Raw genomic sequence first — 20454 nt, forward strand, 5'->3', positions numbered from 1 at the left:
ACAGACCAGTTCCAATAAATTTACCAAAAAACCTGTTGGCTAAAAATGCTAACTATACCTCTTGAAAAATTCCTTGAGGGGTCTAGTTTCCAAAATGGGGTCACTTTTGGGGTTTTTCCACGGTTTTGGCACCACAAGACCTCTTCAAGCCTGACATGGTGCCTAAAATATATTCTAATAAAATAGAGGCCCCAAAATCCACTAGGTGCTCCTTAGCTTCTGAGGCCGGTGTTTCAGTCCATTACCGCACTAGAGCCACATGTGGGATATTTCTAAAAACTGCAGAATCTGGGCAATAAGTATTGATTTGCGTTTCTCTCGTAAAACCTTCTGTGTTACAGAAAAAATTTATTACAAATGAATTTCATTTAAAAAAATTGAAATTTGTAAATTTCACCTCTACTTTGCTTTATTTCCTGTGAAATGCCTAAAGGGTTAAAATACTTTCTGAATGCTATTTTGAATACTTTGAGGTGTGCAGTTTTTAAAATGGGGTGATTTATGGGGACTTTCTAATATATAAGACCCTCAAAGCCACTTCAGAGCTGAACTGGTCCCTGAAAAAATAGCCTTTTGAAATTTTCTTGAAAATGCGAGAAATTCTAGCTAAAGTTCTAAGCCTTGTGAGGTCATAGAAAAATAAAAGGACGTTCAAAAAATGATGCAAACATAAAGTAGACATATAGGAAATGTTAACTAGTAACTATTTTGTGTGGTATTACGATCTGTTTCACAAGCAGATACATTACAATTTAGAAAAATGCAGATTTTTGCAAATTTTCTCAAAATTTTGGTGTTTTTTACAAATAAATATTGAATTTAACGACAAAATTTTTTCAGTATCATAAAGTACAACATGTCACGAGAAAACAATCTCAGAATCGCTTGGATAGGCAAAAGCATTCTGGAGTTATTACCACATAAAGTAACACATGTCAGATTTGCAAAAATCGGCTGTGTCAACAAGGCCAAAACAGGCTTAGACACTAAGGGGTTAATTATCCTCTATGAATAAAATACTTAAAGGAATTTTCCAGTTTGTACATTCAGATTGCAGATTCACCTGAGATAAGAAGATTTTGAAGTATGGGCGTTTTGATGCTAGGTTTGCAGTGAAACTGCTGCTCATTTTAAATACAGCGCCCCTACAGGGAAAATAAAGTATTACAGGATGACCACTGAAATCAATATGTGCCAATTGCATCCATTGTATTTAGTAGAGTTTAAGAGCTGATTGTTATGTTAACGTAATAGAAATGGGTCCGCATAAGCTCAACATGTCTTAATAGAGAACATTTAAGGGGCTGTATAGAGTAGAACCCCTTTACTATGTACAATTTACATGCACATAGTGAATATAGACTTCTATGCACTGAAGAATATGTACTTTAATAAATGCAATAAAGCATAATGACATCAATGAGACTCCATGATGTCACTGATTCCACCTATGTTGGTTATTCTTGACTCATTATATTGGTTCCATCAATCATGTGATGTCACAGTATAGGTACACTGAAAGACAACATTACAGACAAGACTTGTTTAATGTAAACATTTTGGTGTGAAGCTCAACCAGCCCCTTGTTATATGCTCTATTAGACATATATCATATTTTGAATTTATATGGACCCCTTTCTTTTACCTCAACATGACTTTTAGCATTGGAAGATCAGAGAGTCCATACTATAGATATAATGGGCAGCTACTAATTTCAGTGGGCACCCTGTATGTAGTACTTTGTTTACCCTGCTGGGGCGCTGCTTTGGAAATGAGCACTCACATAGCAATTTTACCACAGACCTAGAAGCAAGAGATCCCTTTCCCCACAATCATCTTTTCTTACATGGACCTGCATTCGGAAAGCCGAGCAGTTGGTGTACGGATTCATAGACTTTTTATTGAGCCCATACACCAATTGCTTGGCTTTCCGAGAAAAGCCGATCAGAAACTAAGCAGTGAGTGTTAAACTCACCTGAGTACTTTTGCCGTTTTGTTTAAGCGATCGTTGTGGGTCTCAGCGCTCGGACCCCAACCGATTAAATATGATCAATAGGACATATCAGAAGTTTTTTGAAAGTTTAGTTATCCTTTAATTGTAGGACACAGAAGGCAGACCTGGATGCCTTCACAAGGCCTCCTGCTACCACAGCAACTCACCGGTACACCGCAATCCCATCATGGTGGGGGCAATTGGAAGACAGAGGAAGCCCCCTCCCTTTGCCTTATGGCTCGGATGCTTTGGTTGACCGACATCTGAGAGTTTAAACAGCCGGGATCTGATTATTTCCAATCCCAGCTGTTGCAAGAAAATGTCGGCTGTATAAAAAAATCTGGCACCTGCGTGTATGGTGTGCCATATTGTTGTAATGCAAATTTATAATGCACCCATACACATACAGGGTTAAAGAAAACTATTCAAAACTGTGGCCCGTTATCACATGTAGCCAACGTGAATGCAATTTTTTCAGTTTTACTTATAAAGTCAATGGGGAAACACCATTGCAAATCTGTTACAAGACCGTCATAGATAAAGCAGATTGTGGCATGTCCTAAAAATATAATCATGTCCATTGTATGAATGGGATTTTGAAAACCCAGTTACTATAATGGCATAACTGGCCACTGCCGTAATGGCATAATATGAATCGTAAAACTTACACAAATAATTTTTGCAAGTGTTGTGCTAGCTGGGCAGTGCCGAGAGTCATGCGGAAAATGTCACAACTACCGTGGTCACAAATATCATCAGAACAGAACTACTGAGAAACACAAGTACCTGGGCCCCTTGTAGACCATCACGACAGCTGTATGAGGGTAAGCCACTCGCGATTTTGCAGCGTTTTTTGCGGCCGTTTTTGGAGCTGTTTTCAATAGTCTATGACAAACGGCTCCAAAAACGTCCAAAAAGTGACGTGCACTTATTTTTCGCGGCCGTTTTTTTACTAGGATGTTTTTCAAAACGGCAGTGTAAAAAAAAACGGCCCGTCGGAACAAAACACAGTTTTTCCCATTGCAATCAATGGGCAGATGTTTGGAGGCGTTCTGCTCCTGATTTTTCGGCCGTTTTTCGGCCGTGTGAACATACCCTTAGGCTCAACACATCTAACAGTGCACAAGAAAACTGACAGTGGAGTGGATAACCTGCCTTTTCACAGAAAAATCTAAGAAATGTAACCATTAAGAGTTTCTGAAGTATGTCACTGTTAGGGTATGTTCACACGCAAACTCAAAAACGTCTGAAAATATGGAGCTGTTTTTAAGGGAAAACAGCGCCTGATTTTCAGACATTTTTTAAGCCACCCGCGATTTTCACTGCGTTTTTTACGGCCATTTTTGGAGCGGTTTCCTATAGAGTCTATGAAAAACGGCTCCAAAAACGTCCCAACCTTAGTGATGCCAAGGTGCATGTCCGTAACGGCTGTCTCATCCTAATGATATCGGTCCCAGTGGTATAGAGGAGTCCAGCTCTATATTGCCTGTGGATTAAGTTACTTTCTATCGTTATAGTTGTTGCGCTTGATACTGACTCTGAACCTGACTGTAATGTCCGTAGCTGCGGGCTGTCAGCTCCAACCTCCCTGACAGCCGCAGCCACGAGTGGGCAAGCGCTGGCCCTAGCCTCCTTCTCAGGAGACGCCAGCGCTCGCATCCACTCTCCTCTGCCGGATCCCGTAGGGTGCGCGCGCACGCTCGTCCCCGCTCTTAAAGGACCGGACCTCATGGACGAACTTTGACCCGTGAGTACCCTGGATTATAAGAGGGGTCCAGCCCCCTAGTTCTATGCCTGAGCGTTGTTGTGTTCCCTAAGTTTGTCTATGTGATGGCCTCCTAGTTGTTTCCTGTCCTTGTTCCAGTTCCTGTTCCTGTACCTATACTTGTTTCCAGTTCCTGTTCCTAGCAATCCATGCCTTCCTGGTTTAGCACGGAGCCGTGCCAAAGTCGTGTCGTACTGCATCCACGTCTGACCTGCTTCACATCGCCTGACGTCCGCCTGCTACCTAGTCCAAGCCGAGCCTGCCCTGCCGCTGTCTGAGCTGCCACAGGTACCTATAGAACTATAGACTATCACCTGCTCCCTGTTGGCCAGCTGCCTCACCGCCACGGCGGTACGGCCCAGTGGGTCCACAGACCCTTCGTGACACTGACCTAAGCCTCAGTCTTTCCTCTGGACTCTTTCGTTGTTTTGCCCATTCGGATTTGTCGCCTGGTAGTTGTAGTCCGTACACCTGTTTTTGACCCCTGGTTACGTTTCTATCTCACCCCCTGGCTTGTCGCATCCTGATGGCTGACCGATGGCTTTTTTCCTGACATTACCTCTGCTTCTGCTCCGGGTGTTCCTAGCAGCATATCCCCGACCAATCAGCTCTCTGACCTGGGAATCCAACCGGCAAAGTCCATACTTCCTTAAGGTTTAAGTATTGGAAGATTTCTTAGACATTGCACTTCAGTTTAGCCAGCTCCAAACCAATTATGGCTCAAAGATCGACTTCTCTGGTAAGAATTGTACCACCACTGGACCACCAGGGACACAACCTTGGCTGTACCACTGACCACCAGTTATGAAGCACTTAAAATATTACTGAACCTCAGGGACCAGTTTCTTATTGTTTCACTGAAATATTACTAACCACCAAGGACCATATGTTTAATGTTACTCAGACCACCAGGGACCATATGTGGAATGTTACTCAGACAACCAGGGACCATATGGATGTAGCCATCTTTAACTTGATTCAGATAACTTGCTGCAGCGTGATATCACACAACAAAAGCCATTGAAAAGTCATTGAAAAACTCAAGATAAGGGATCTAGCCACTGTTTATTTAATGCGTTAAAAGTCAAGGTAAAGATGGCTACATCTGTATGTTGAATGTTACACAGACCATCAGAGACCATATGTTGAATGTTACTTAGACCACTAGGGACCATATGTTGAATGTTACACAGACCACCAGGGACAATATGTGGAATGTTACTCAGACCACCAGGAACCATATGTGGAATGTTACTTAGACCACCAGGAACCATATGTGGAATGTTACTCAGAGAGTTTTTGTGTATAGGGAAAGAGGAAAAGGGGCAAGAAAAATCAATCCTATGTCGCCTTCAATTATTTTATTGATACCGACAGAGTATAGGGAGAGGAAAATATGGTGCAATATCCCCTTAAATTGCACTGCAATATTTTATGTTTTATATTATTTTTTATTTTCAGTATTCTTATTTTATACAACTGTATTCCATCGATTGGAGACACCATTCTGTGTGAAAAGCTGTGTCCACTTCAATGGGAAAAGGAGGGAGTGCTCATTGACGCTGTATCAACATAACTAAATTTTTATGCTGAAATAATAAACGGGTATGCCGTATCAGGCAGACCATGCATGGGCCTGTATTCTCCCAGCTGTGGTTAAATGTAGCGAAACAGCCGCTTGTCAGCTGTCACAGCTACGCTGCACCACCGTTTCCTATTAGGCAGCGTGATCAGAGCCACTGGCAAGGATCTTCCTTGCGATGGTTCTAGCTGCTCAGCTACGCTCTCCAAATCTGTGTCAGGGTTTGGAGAGATGACCGCTGTAAGCTATCAGTACGTCGCTGCTCCACAGTATTCTATCGAGCAGCGAGTTCAGGACCGCAGCTCTGATAGTGCCTGTGGCCGCTAGACTGTACACCGTGAGTGCTGTGACGTCATCAGCACTCGACGGCTAGGCAGTGTAAGCGGGCTGTGTAAGCGCTGTATTCGCTCGCTGTCACCGCATTAGAACATTTATTGATTAAGGTAGGATTATTTACTATATCAATCTCTCCCTCTAAGTTCCTGTCCCTATTTCTAAGTCGGTATAAACCCGACGTACGTTTTGCTGATCAAAATCAGCTTCTTCCGGTGCCCCCAGTGATAATGCAGTATCCATATCTTAAATGTTACTCAGACCACCATAGACCATATGTTGAATGGTACTCAGACAACCAGGACAATACGGTGAATGTTACACAGACCACCAGGGACCATATGTTGAATGCTACTCAGACCACCTGGGATTATATGTTGAATATTACTCAGACCACCAGGGACCATATGTTGAATGTTACTCAGACCACCAGGGATTATTTGTTGAATGTTACTCAGACCACCAGGGATTATTTGTTGAATGTTACTCAGACCACGAGGGGCCTTATGATGAATGTTACTCAAACCACCAGGGACCACATGTTGAATGTTGCTCAGACCACCAGGGACCATATGTTGAATGTTACTTAGACCACCAATGATCTCGCCATGCTTTGAAACAACATAGCAGATTATATTTTATTCCATTGTATAAGGATGGATTATTTAGAACCTAACAATAAAAGTACTAGTAATCTCACTTTTACAGCATCACACAAGATAATAAAAAATAAATTAAATATGGTCATGAGCTGAAATATTTATTGAGGGATGTCTTGACATATGCTTTGATTTAATGTCCTTATGTGTGCAGTCTTGGATTAAATAACAGAGATGTAATTTGTTGGCAAAACTCTAATGCGATGCAGCCAACAAGAGAAACACACTCCCAATAATGATTTGGCCGGTCACAGAATATATTCACATGATTACTCATGCACTTCGAGGATGTTTATGGTATTTTATATCCACATTGAAAATCATCTCATTAAATATCTTCCAGTAAATAGAAGCTTCTGTGAATTCCTCAGGATTAAGCGGTAAAGTCCGCCATTTGTAAATACATATTTGGGGGTTGTTATACACTAAGGGGATTAATTTCTGCGGCTTTTAATAACCTCAATTAGACTGGGATTTTAATAGTATAAGAAGGCAGAAATAAGATTTGACTCACAGGTCTACTGGGGGCATGCAAATAATGTGGTAAAAATATTTCCTGCTATTGGATTGGATAATTTCCTCCGGGTATCGCAAAATATTATGTAGGCCTAGATAAAAATTTTAATTTTATTTTGATTTTTCTGCACATAAATACACAAAGGTGAACACATTCTGCGTCGCGATAAAATTGCTGTAACTTTCCATTGCGTTGAGAATTTCGGCTTATTGTCAAGAGGTTTCTCTCCAACAAGCAAATGACTATTTCATGTATAAACATCCGTTTCCCATATGTTTAAGAGAACTAGTCTGTCCCTTTATTTTCCCAAATGGAAACTATGGTACAGTCTAGCAAATGAAAAATGGAAAGAAAGATTCCATCTCTTGTAGCTGCTGCTCACTGCTCGTACATAGTATATAAGTAAAGTTTATGTTATTTTACCTTAGATACACATTCATTCACACATTGCATTATTCAATGCTGTGGTTTCCATACAAAAATCCGCCATTTATAGAGCATCTATGACTTTTTTTCTTGCATAAATCAATAGTACGTGTGAATATATCTTAATATGTATCTAATATAGATATATATTAGTGACATCTCCCTCACCTTCCAGAAGCCTGTAGTTTCCCTTTCTTCAGAGCATGCAAACTCTCTGTAAATGTTCAGCATCCTCCTCAGTCAACATAAATCCATCTAATGTAAAACAGGTAATAGACGAGAGGGGAAGAGGGAGATGCAGCTGCAGTTTCACACAGTGTTTTAGTGAAACAACATAAGAGGGATGTGGCAGGGAGGGCGGCAGCAGCAGGGCGACATCTGATTGGCTCAGAGCACACAGTACAGCTCTGACATCACACCTGACCACTTACCAAGCATGAAGAAAGAAAATGTGCATTTACAGAAACCATCAGAGGGAAGGATAAAGACTCGAAATATGCAGATTATTCTAATATAAATCTACAGTCTGCTTAAGAAGGGATAGGACATGAGAGATGTCCATTCTGGATGATAGAGGGGACTCCCAAGTGGGGGACGTCCCTCTGTGACGTGGGAAGAGGTTGTCGAGATGAGACAACGCCTTTAATGGATCATTTCTTAAAATATTACCCAACGTATGGGTGTTGTGCTTCTGAGCCTCCTGCATAACACTACCACAGATATACTTCAGCGTTTGTATGAACTGAATGCGGCTATAGATCCGCCATAGCCACATAATGCATATTTCATTCAGACTGGCACCATCTTACTGGCTTTCTAAGGGAGTTTTCCCATAATTGCCCAGCAGGTTCAGGTCCTTTACAAGTCTCACAAATCTAATTGTACTATAATCTTATTAAATGTATAAATTCTGCAAATTAAATTTTTATAATTATATAGGATACTCCCTATAATTATTATAAATGGCCGTTTAATGCAGAATAACCATAGTCTGTGTTGTATAAAAATCTACCGTTTCACAGATCCAAATGAAGGACATAATTATTAACCATTATTTTATACAGGTATTTATATAATTACTTATGATATTATATATAATTATCATAAATGGTCAAAGTAATGTAATGTATTCTTATATATTATGAACTTGTATATAAATCTGCACTTCACAGTTTACACCTACATAAAATGTTAATTAACCTGGTAGATACTTAGATTTTATTTTTAATTTTGGACTGGTTTTCTCCATTCACCCCCAGAGCTACTCGCCACATTCTGCTGTTTGCCCTTGGAAATGGATTGTCTCTCTTTTTTTATCAATTCAGTATCAGTCATATGAGGTAACGACTTAGCCTTTGTGCCATTGTTATTTCCGCTCCCATAATGCAGGAAACCAGCAGAATTATGAATGCAGCTCTTGATGTACATAAATAATGAAGCAAAAAAATGTACAATGTTATTTAATGTTGTAAAAACGATAAATAGTTAACTTACGGATGACCTGCACGTAGATGATGGCTTCATCATGTCCAGCCACATTCTCAGCCTTAACAGACACCCTGTATATTCCAGGATTTTCATAGCGATGGCAAATGGGTTCACCCGTCAATGTGAGATTTACATAAATGGCCCTGAATCCGTCTCCCAAATCCACTTGATATTTGGTGTTTAAAATATCTCCCTGTAGTAGAAATCCAAAATATTTCACTATTAGAAACGCAAAAAAAAATATTGATAATAAAGTACAAATTTCATCGTATGGGTTAAATTAGGGGATTGTTTTACGAGCAATCACTTAATATAAAAATTGGATTGCTCTCGTTCACTTTACAAGAGAAGGCGGTCACAATGTTCAGCAGCACACGCCATAATGCAGAATCTTTTAGTAGTACTTTGACAGAATACAGGCTGCCGTAAACAGCTCCTATATTCTGCTGATGGAGCCTGCAGGACAGTCGCTGGTGATTTCTAATTCACAACTATCCTGCAACATTTTTATTGGTTTACTACTGTTTGTAAAGTACAATAACATTATATTAGGGTATTGCTGAAACTGCACTTCCATACTCTACATACTGCACATAATATACAGTACACATACTGTACATATAGTAAACTTATACTATATGTTTGAGCTTCATTTTATAGGAGACATACTAGAAAATATATATATATATATAAAACAGCCTTTAGTGCACGTAGAAAATGTCAAAACTGTTTCTTTAATATTTTACTCTTTTACTGAGATATTTCACTTGAATTTACAGGCCCAAAGCCTGAGGCTGCACCACTGAGACATGCCGATGAAAGCAGACAGATGTAGCCAAGTTTATCTTGACTCCGATAACTTGCTGCATTGTGATATCACGCAACAAAAGCAATTGAAAAGTCATTGAAAAAGTCAAGTTAAAATTTCCTGACACTGTATTTTAATTAGTTAAGATAAAAAGTCAAGATAAAGATGGCTACATCTGTAAACTAATTTATGACTGGTACAGTGTTTTCATGGAGACATTGTGTGGATCTAAAACCACCATCCACATAGCTATCTACATCTTAGGCTGTGTTCACATCTGCATCAGGGCTCCGTTCCGACTGAGCTTTCTGACGCAATGGAGCCCTGATTGACACAAATGGAAACCATAGGTTTCTGTTTCCATCACCATTGATTTCAATGGTGACGGATCCGATGCAAATGGTTTCCGTTTGTCTGCGTTGTGCAAGGGTTCCATCGTTTTGACAGAATCAGTACCGTAGTCGACTAAGCTCCGACGGAATGTCGGAACAGAGCCGTGACGCATATGTCAACGCAGCCCTAATCGGATTGTATTGCGTCACTGATGTATCTATATGTGTCAACATTGATGTGGATGTCAATTTTTTCAAATTGTTAATGTACACAAAAGTCATACCTCCCAATCGTCTGTTTTCAGGGGATTATTTCGTGAATGGGTGTCAAAGTGGGTTTATGTAAATTTTTATAATTGTGGGCGTTCTCATTATGTTTTGTGGCCATTCCTGGTTGGGTCGGCGACGGGCTTAAAAGAGTGGGGATGCAAATGTTGGGAGTTATGACAAAAGGGTCTTTTATATATTCTTGTCGGTCTCATAAAATTATTATTTTTTTTTTATCATTGGAAAATAGAGACGTGGAATTTTTTTATACACTACCGTTCAAAAGTTTAGGGTCACTTAGAAATTTCCTTATTTTTGAAAGAAAAGCACAGTTTTTTTCAATGAAGATAAAATTAAATTAATCAGAAATACACTCTATACATTGTTAATGTGCTAAATGACTATTCTAGCTGCAAACGTCTGTTTTTTAATGCAATATCTACATAGGTGTATAGAGGCCCATTTCCAGCAACCATCACTCCAGTGTTCTAATGGTACATTGTGTTTGCTAACTGTGTTAGAAGGCTAATGGTGAAACTCGACAGTCTATTCTTGTTCTTAGAAATGAAGGCTATTCCATGCGAGAAATTGCCAAGAAACTGAAGATTTCCTACAACGGTGTGTACTACTCCCTTCAGAGGACAACACAAACAGGCTCTAACCAGAGTAGAAAGAGAAGTGGGAGGCCCCGCTGCACAACTGAGCAACAAGACAAGTACATTAGAGTCTCTAGTTTGAGAAATAGACGCCTCACAGGTCCTCAACTGGCAGCTTCATTAAATAGTACCCGCAAAACGCCAGTGTCAACGTCTACACTGAAGAGGCGACTCCGGGATGCTGTCCTTTAGGGCAGAGTGGCAAAGAAAAAGCCATATCTGAGACTGGCTAATAAAAGGAAAAGATTAATATGGGCAAAAGCACACAGACATTGGACAGAGGAAGATTGGAAAAAAGTGTTATGGACAGACGAATCGCAGTTTGAGGTGTTTGGATCACACGGAAGAACATTTGTGAGACGCAGAACAACTGAAAAGATGCTGGAAGAGTGCCTGACGCCATCTGTCAAGCATGGTGGAAGTAATGTGATGGTCTGGGGTTGCTTTGGTGCTGGTAAAGTGGGAGATTTGTACAAGGTAAAAGGGATTTTGAATAAGGAAGGCTATCACTCCATTTTGCAACGCCATGCCATACCCTGTGGACAGCGCTTGATTGGAGCCAATTTCATCCCACAACAGGACAATGACCCAAAGCACACCTCCAAATTATGCAAGAACTATTTAGGGAAGAAGCAGGCAGCTGGTATTCTATCTGTAATGGAGTGGCCAGCGCAGTCACCAGATCTCAACCCCATAGAGCTGTTGTGGGAGCAGCTGGACCGTATGGTACGCAAGAAGTGCCCATCAAGCCAATCCAACTTGTGGGAGGGGCTTCTGAAAGCATGGGGTGAAATTTCTCCCGATTACCTGAGCAAATTAACAGCTAGAATGCCAAAGGTCTGCAATGTTGTAATTGCTGCAAATGGAACATTCTTTGACGAAAGCAAAGTTTGAAGGAGAAAATTATTATTTCAAATAAAAATCATTATTTCTAACCTTGTCAATGTCTTGACTATATTTTCTAGTCATTTTGCAACTCATTTGATAAATATAAGTGTGAGTTTTCATGGAAAACACAAAATTGTCTGGGTGACCCCAAACTTTTGAACGGTAGTGTATGTATGATAAAGTAATAAAAAAAATATTCTCCATAATGCCAGGCCATCGTTGATAAATTATGTAGGGCACTCTATAGTGGCGCAGTACTTCTTCTCACGTGTACTGGTTTACCTGTCATTTTCAGTAGTGTATAAAACACCAGACATTTATTTTGGCAGAAATGCAATGTTTTTACTGGGAAGCGACTGGCTTGTTGCATTGTATTTTCTGGGCTGAGCCAACTTCCTACTATAATATCCTATTACAAGGCTTGTTAGAGAAAATAAATATGAGCCTAACCCGGGGTATGATCACAATTTCTCAATTAACATTTTGCCAAGTTGAGCATGCTGTATATATGGCGTGGCTTGAAGGGGCCCCTATCCTTTTTAAATATTTGACTGAAATAACCGAGTTATCCGGTCCATGAAAAAATATGATCACTGAGAATGGATCCGTCAACCTTGTCTGCAGGCATAGATGCTCTTTGTTTATTGAAATATGTTAATAAAGCAAAGTATATTAACGAAATGGGCCTACTATGGGCCAAATGCCCTATACCACCTCCAAGAAGTAATTTCTGTCTTGAAACCAGACCCTCGTTCTCTAGTGACAAAGGGCATAGTTTTAGGGGCCATGTGCCTTTGGCATGAGGGAATCATAATGGCAGATTGTAATGGATGGACTGGGGGCTTGTCCAAAAAGTCCCACAGAGCTGTATCACAGAAAGTTAGGAACTCTGAGTATAATCACTATAGGCCCTGTTCACACCACTGCTGCATACAATATAAAAATCACTGCAAAATCTGCATGTAATACTTGTTGTTGTGGATTTGCTATGATTGGCAGCAATGAGTTTACCTAGTATCTTAAGGACCGGGTCAATTTTAAGGACCACAGCAAGTTTTTCATTTCTGGCTCACCGCTTTTTATCAGTCCAGCCCTAACAGCTTTATTTATTTTATCTCTGCGTAGCTGTTTTTTTTAGAAATTATTTTGATTCCCATTAGGGGACTTTTACACATTCTTTTTAAACTGTGATCTAATGTTATATGTTTATATGACATTACAACATTACAGCCTGTGCATATAAAATGCACAGGCATCTACTAGAGTATATACAAGTTCTGCCCTAATAGGGACTTACTATATACTGGACACAGGTCTGGGGACCTGTTTTAGGACAGTATAAAACCATCAGCCTCGGCGATCACAATGCCAGGGCTGACAGTGAGATGAGAAAGGGAGTTGTTAGTGCTGAAGGGCGGTGATTGTTCACAGCTGCCCCCCAATGGGCCTTTGCGCAGGCACAGTTTGGCTGGTTTCACACGTGGCGGAATTTCACTTAAATTCCGCTGCGGACACTCCGCAGCGTTAATCCGCAGCGGAGCCGTTTCTGCATTGACTTCCACTTCTATTTAGAAGTGTTCGTTTAGACGATGCGTAACATTCCGCTGCGGAGCATAGGCTGCGGAGCGGAATTTGGCGTCCGCAGCATGCTCTGTCTGTTGCGGAGCAGTGGCAGACTCATGGCGGAATTTCTCCATTGACTTTAATGGAGATTCTAAGTTCCGCAATGAAGTCCGCAGCTGTCATGCACATGTTATGTGTGCTGCGCATGCGTCTTGCTTTTTTGCCATGACATTTCTTCATTCTGGCTGGACCAATGTATTTCTAGGTCTACAGCCAGACTGAGGAAGTCAATGGGGCTCCCGTAATGACGGGAGCGTTGCTAGGAGACGTCTGTAAATAGTCACTGTCCAGGGTGCTGAAAGAGTTAAGCGATCGGCAGTAACTGTTTCTGCACCCGGGACAGTGACTACCGATCCCAATATACAGCAACCTGTAAAAAAATATAAGTTCATACTTACCGAGAACTCCCTGCTTCTGTCTCCAGTCCGGCCTCCCAGGATGACATTTCAGTCTAAGTGACGGCTGCAGCCAATCACAGGCCAAGCACAGGCTGCAGCGGTCACATGGACTGGCGCGTCATCCAGGGAGGTCGGGCTGGATGCCGAAAGAGGGACGCGTCACCAAGACAACGGCCGGTAAGTATGAAATTCGTTTACTTTGACTAGGGAAAGTGCTGTCCCTTCTCTCTATCCTGCACTGATAGGGAGAAGGGAAGTACTTTTACCGCAGTCCGCAGCAGCTAGTCCGCATCAATTTACTGCACATTTTGTGCAGATCCGCAGCAGAATCTGCAGCGCAGATTCTGTGCGGCATTGATGCGGACAGTAGCGGAGGAAATCCGCCACGTGTGGTCATGCCCTTTCTGTACCTTGCGTGATCAGCATCGCGTATATCTACGGGAAGAGAATAAACTGTATGTCCACCTTATGTCTACATTAGTGTATGCAAAGTGTCCACCTTGCAACATTATTTTACAATTTACATATATAATTATTCTATATAAAAAGTTAAGTAACTTTGTAAATGCATTTTATTATTTCAGTCTGTATTATAGTCCAAAGCTGCATTTAGAGTTTTGTGGGCTTCAGAGTGGAAATCTCCCAGCACTCCTTGTCTGGCTCATTATTTGTACAGAGTTTTCTCTGGTCTTTACACTAGGCTCTGTACAGTAATCTGATGTAATGCAGTGGGGCTGTTAGTTTTTCCTACAAGTGTTCAACTAAGCTGTTAGGGGTGTATCTGACAAGTTTATTGACTGTCTCCAATAACAACCAGCAGAGTTATGAATGTAGCTCTGGAGTATAATACAGGCTGTAACTCAGAATCAGTACAAGCTAAGTAATGTAACATATTTACAAACCTACTCAACTTATGTAGATTATATAAACTGTATAATGCAGTTTAACGACAGAGATACCGTTTAAATATGTAGATCTAAGGAAAGACCCTAGAACTGCATCTATGCATTAGTACATGTAAAAACTGTAATTTAACACCCCCATAAAGAAAAATGCAACAAATTATAGAAACTGCACAAACAGCAAATTATGAAAAGATAAAAGCTTAAAGGGGTTTTGCCATAATCAATATTTATCACCTATCCACAGGATCGATTATAAATATTTGATCGGTGAGGGCAGGGCCGGCGTCAGCACCCGGCGAACCCGGGCAAGTGCCGGGGCCCACTCGCCCGCCGGGTGCTGACGCTGCCATCGTCACGGCATCACTGTCCATATAGGAACAGTGATGTCAGGAGGAGAAAACAAGTCCCAAGCAGAGCGCGGGTGGCTCTGCTCCGGGACTCTGTCTCTGGGGAAGCCACTGACATCACTGTCCATATATGGACAGTGTTGTCAGGAGCAGTGTCCCAGGCAGAGTGCTAGTAGCGCTCTGCCTGGGACTTTGGCTCTATGATTGCCCCTGACATCACTAGCCGTATATGGACAGTGATGTGTAAGGGGCTCCCCCAGAGCCAGAGTACCGGAGCAGAGCCTGTACTAGCGCTCTGCCTGGGACTTCAGCTCTGCTCTGGAGATCACTATCCATATATGGACAGTGATGTCAGGAGCAGAGCAGGAGTCCCAGGCAGAGTGCTAGAAGTGCTCTGCCCGGGACTATAATGCTGTGGGTTCCCCTTGACAACACTATCCATTTATGGACAGTGACGTCAGGGGCTTCTCCCGAAGAGGAATCCCAAGCCAGAGCGTCGTTAATGCTCTAACTGGGGAATCCCCTCCTAGAGGGAATCCCAAAGGTGCTACCTACAGGATGTGGGGCTGTGTGGCACTACCAGGGAGGGTGGCTGTCTGGCACTATCAGGGAGGGGGGCTGTGTGGCACTACCTGGAAAGAGGGGGCTGTGTGGCACTTCCTGGGAGGAAGGGGCTGTGTGGCACTACCTAGGAGGCGGGCTGCATGGCACTACCTTGGAGGGGGCTGTGTGGCACTACCTGGAGGGGGCTGTGTGGCACTACCTGGAGGGGGGGCTGTGTGACACTACCTGGGAAGGGGGTCTGTGTGGCACTACCAGGGAGTGGGGCTGTGTGGCACTACCAGGAAAGGGGGCTGTGTGGCACTACCTAGGAGGAGGGGGCTGTGCGGCACTGGATGGGGGTCCGGCCGCAAGGAGCCCCACCACTTACTAGAACGGGCTTACCTTGCTGTACCTGGGAGCCCCATATGAATGGATCGGTCGTGCGCATGCTCGGCCACTACTCCATTTATTTCTAGGAGGGTGCCAAGCGCTATATTTGGCAGCCCCATAAAAGAACATGGATCAGGGTCCAAGCATGCACTGTGGATAAGTGATAAATATTGATTATGGGAAAACCCCTTTAAAGAATGTATTTCTGTGGTAATGTAATGTGGTTCAAATGTATAAAACTGAGTTGCAATAACACAACCAAGCTGTGGACAGGTGTGGGGCTATGTTTGCAAGAAGCAGGCTTGTGTTTCTCATCCTAGACAACCCCTAAATGTCATGTACAGTATCTTACATTGTAAAATTACTGATAGGTTACCTGATCTTGCTGTATAATAAACGTCATGTCTTCTCCTGGCTTTACAGAAATAGAGTTTCCTTTGATGGTGATTCTCAAAGCTTTTGGTGCAGTTAAAGGACATTGATAATGGGCAAAATTTTCTTCTAGATCGATTCCTCCTTCACACACGTTAGATACAACTTTCCTATACCTGTAACAGAGGCACATAATACAATATATACATATGAAGAAGAAGATAGATTCACATACACACAAAAGTGCTGTAGTGGTGAGTGGCTACAAAAGCATTTCTCTATGGAGGACCCAACACATCCGTTCAGTCTATTGATTTCCATGGGCACTATGTAATACTTATTTTCCCCTATGGTGGCACTGCAGAGGAATGAATCACTTATTGCCAGGTTCCCCTGCAGATTACAGCTAATTGCTAGGGGCCCCAGCTGTGGGATGTTCACACTCATTATTATTGCTTTTTTCTTCTGGTCGGCACTTCTTACACCATTTTTGTGGTTTCATTATTTTCCTCATTTCCTGTTTTGCTGCCTTAACTTACTTTGAATTATTATTTTTCTCTGTGCAGTATAAAAAAAATTATGTTGCTGTCTGGAAACCAAGAAAAAACTGCTGTTGACTGATCTTTTATTCTTATTATTTGTCCCTGTTTAGCACTTTGAGTAAATAATTGAGTCCTGTTGTGAATAGTATGAGCGTCAGATTGGCTTATTAGCATCTTAATACCCCTGTAAGGTAACTCATTAACACGTTAATACCCTGTGCAAGTATTAGGTATTTATGTTTACTATTTTGATGTTCATGTTCCATCAGTTATTCATGCATTATTGAGTCAAGCTCTCCTGGGTATTCACTCAACACATTATAAGATTAGTCTTGTTGATGGTTTCTGGGTACACTTTTACAAATAATCGCGATTAAACATTGTCTGACTATATAGCCAGTGCTAATTAGAGGTGGTGCTTTATTTTATCATTCATTTTTTTTTAAAATGTCTTATGCTTCATATTTTATATATTCCTGTGCGGTGCTAGCCCAATAATTCCCAATCCTTTTTCCGTGTAAAAGTTTAATATGGTCCAAAACTTATTATAGAAAATTTCCCAAGTCTCACTGATTAAAAGAAGCCCTCGTCTGCAATTTTTTTCTGCACATATCATACTAACACACCAGCAATATTCTAGCAGTGTCATTTGTTTCTTCCCAGCTCAGTTGCATCTATAAATTTTGAACCTTTCATTATGGGCAGCTGTGTCATGTGATCTCAGTCTGACCACCAAAATAGACCATACTCTCATGTGTGGACAGGAGCTGAGTTTCTCCTCTGTGTCTGACGTCCTGTGAACTACATGATTACACCATCACCTAACAAATCCCTCCTGGTAGCTCTGAGACCCCTCCTCACACTGCTCCACCTTCATTGCTGCTGTGTATATCTCCATGCATAGAGTGCTGCTGAAGAGATTATTTCTGCCCTATCTAAAATAGTAGGAGTGCAAGAGCTGACATGGAGAAATCTATCACAAGCAGGATTCAGAGGAGACAGGCTGAAGCTGAATCACATAGGAATACTGTAAGACTTTGCAGTGTGAGGGGGCAGAAGGAAATGTAGGCTGCATTAGGGGAACCATATCAGAAAAGCCATGAATGGCACAATAACTAAAACAGATATACACAAAAGCCTCTACATTATTCTTTAATAATAGCCTATACTGCACTTTATAGGCAAAAAATAAAAATAAAAAGTTGCTGGAGTGTTTATTTAAAGAGTTTGTTGGATTTCAGCAAATTAATTTAATTAATTGTTTTTGTATAATTAAAAGTTATACAATTTTCCAATATACTTTCTGTATTAATTCCCCGCGGATTTCAAGATCTCTGCTTGTCGTTATTTATTGGGAACATTCATTGTTTAGTTTTGGTGGATAAATTCTGTCCATGGTCACGTTATGGACATACAGGAGCTCAGATCCTTAGTAGACACAGCTCTGATACACGTACTGTAACCGTAACGAGCCATGCGCCTGTGTGTCCATCACATGACCATGGACAGAATTTTATCTCCTCAAAGTAAACAATGAATGCTCCTACTGAATAAAAGCAAGCAGAGCTTTTGAAAACCGTGATGAATTAATGCAGAAAGTATATTACATTTTTTTTTATAACTTTTAATTCGATAAATAGTAATATGAATTTGAAGAAACCGAACAACCCCTTTAAACGGGTTGTCTCAAGAGGACATCCCCTATCCATATGCCCTATTATGGGCTTATTCAAATGTATATAAAAAAGGTGTTAGTGTGTTTTTTCTTTTTTAGGATACACTCTTGGGCAGAATGGGGTGGGTCTTAAAATGTCCTTTGATTTTGGGTTGAAATGTTGGGAGGTATGGGAGTTAAGGAAACAGCCAAACAGCATTTTAATGATTTTTCTTGAGCACCGCTACTTCTTTAATGCGTTTTACTCCTTCAGTTATTTGCCTACAAAGCCCGGCATTACGACTCTCATAAATAATTTAGCACATGTGTTATGTCACATCGTTGCTTTTTTTACTGTCTTGCATTAAATCCCTGGAAAGGCAGACATTGTAATTGTGGCTTCCAAGTCTCTTAATCCTACATAACAACCACCAATGGCACAGTAGCAGATCTACCAAGTGCACAATGTGAGCGAGAGCCCGTTAAATGCCATCGCGCCACACACAAGAAAAACAGAGTATCGTTCCAGATGAAGCTGAGATAACCCATCATGGGCTTCGCTTTACTAAACAGTCTTGTGTTTGCAGTAAACCAAAATCCTTTTCAAATTGGATGGACATAAAATGTAAAGTAGGCAATTATTTTTCAAAGGGCCTGACTGTTTATTCCAATGGAAGACGCGATTTCCCCTTCATTGGCTTGTATGCTCTAGGAATTTCATGGACGCCTGCTCGGTTGGAGAACACTAACACTGAATTTAATTAATAGCGCAATTGATGCCGGATGAATTAAAATGAGGGAGAACAGACTGTGAAAGACTCGCAACATTTCTAAATGTCGACGCTACACAGTGATCCACCTAATTCAATGGGGAAAGGAAGGAGCCGGACAATAAAACAATAGAAGACTAGAAATAAAAAACATTCATCAATAGAAGACTATGAAAAAAACAGCACAATAATGTCCCTGCAAATAAAACACATTGCTACGACTCCTCTGCTTATTTATTCCGGTGGAAATGAACGGTGGATATTGGGACAATATATTATCCTCATGAAATTTTCTTGAATATTGTCGAGATTAGGGCAGATTTATGTTTTACGCTAGTTTTTTTGCTGTAATTACATAATAAAATATGGAGTTTGGGCCGTACGCCTTATTTATGGAGCCAGGGGCAGACATTGACAGCAGAGGGCCCCCATACAAGAACAGTATATGGGCCCCTCGTTGTCATTTACTTCAGAATAGAACAAAATCCAACAACAATTGTGAGCTGTGGAATTCCTTGGCTCAGCCGCTATGCAATTGAATAGCAATGGGCCTTCCGTACCTAATGGGTCCCTGTACAATTTCACAGGTTGAATATATGGTACTGCATGTCCGCCCCCGTATGAAGCCCATGCATCACTTTTTCTGATGTGTCACAATGTGACAAATTAGTCAAACTTTTTTTTTAAGCATACAGAATTGTTGGAAATCAACGCCATGTTGGGGAATCTGTCACACGGTGCACTGGGGAGGGACCGGTGCACCATGTTATATTGATAAATCTCTGCCATTGAGACTCATTGTGGGGGATTTCTTAAGACTTGCTTTTTATATGCCAGTCTTAATATAAAGATCGCTGTAAGGCCTTATTCACACCAGTGTGTCCGATTTGTGTCCGCAAAAAAGGAGCATTTTCTTGCATATAAATGTACGTGTTGCATCCATATGGTTTCTCTGTGTCATCCATTTTTCTTCTCTGTTTTTTTCCTCTGCATGCACTTTATGGCTTTAGTTTACTTTTTTTCCCCCCTTCTGTTTTTCTTAACAAATGATCAGTAAAAAAACGGATGGCACACGGATGTTGTCCGTATACTCTGCATTTTTGTCTTTTGTCCCCTACTTATAGACTTCAATGGGCCAGTATAGTTCGCAACAAAAATCAGGATAGGACAGGCTGTGATTTTCACGCCAGAGACAC

General features: G+C 41.2%; 1 protein-coding gene across 2 annotated transcripts in view; it reads right to left on the reverse strand.

Annotated features, from left to right (window-relative positions):
• The window catches only part of SORCS2 (sortilin related VPS10 domain containing receptor 2), an 862853-nt gene that overhangs the window by 41401 nt on the left and 800998 nt on the right, over positions 1–20454 (reverse strand). For both annotated transcript variants that reach the window (XM_075857659.1, XM_075857651.1), the window contains exons 18-19: positions 16297–16468; positions 8770–8956 (exon numbers count right to left, since the gene is read on the reverse strand). In XM_075857659.1, the coding sequence (XP_075713774.1) occupies positions 8770–8956; positions 16297–16468 (359 nt within the window). The remainder of the gene's footprint in view (positions 1–8769; positions 8957–16296; positions 16469–20454) is intronic.

This window comes from Rhinoderma darwinii, chromosome 1 (genome assembly GCF_050947455.1).
Source record: "Rhinoderma darwinii isolate aRhiDar2 chromosome 1, aRhiDar2.hap1, whole genome shotgun sequence".
NCBI classification, from domain to species: domain Eukaryota; kingdom Metazoa; phylum Chordata; class Amphibia; order Anura; family Rhinodermatidae; genus Rhinoderma; species Rhinoderma darwinii.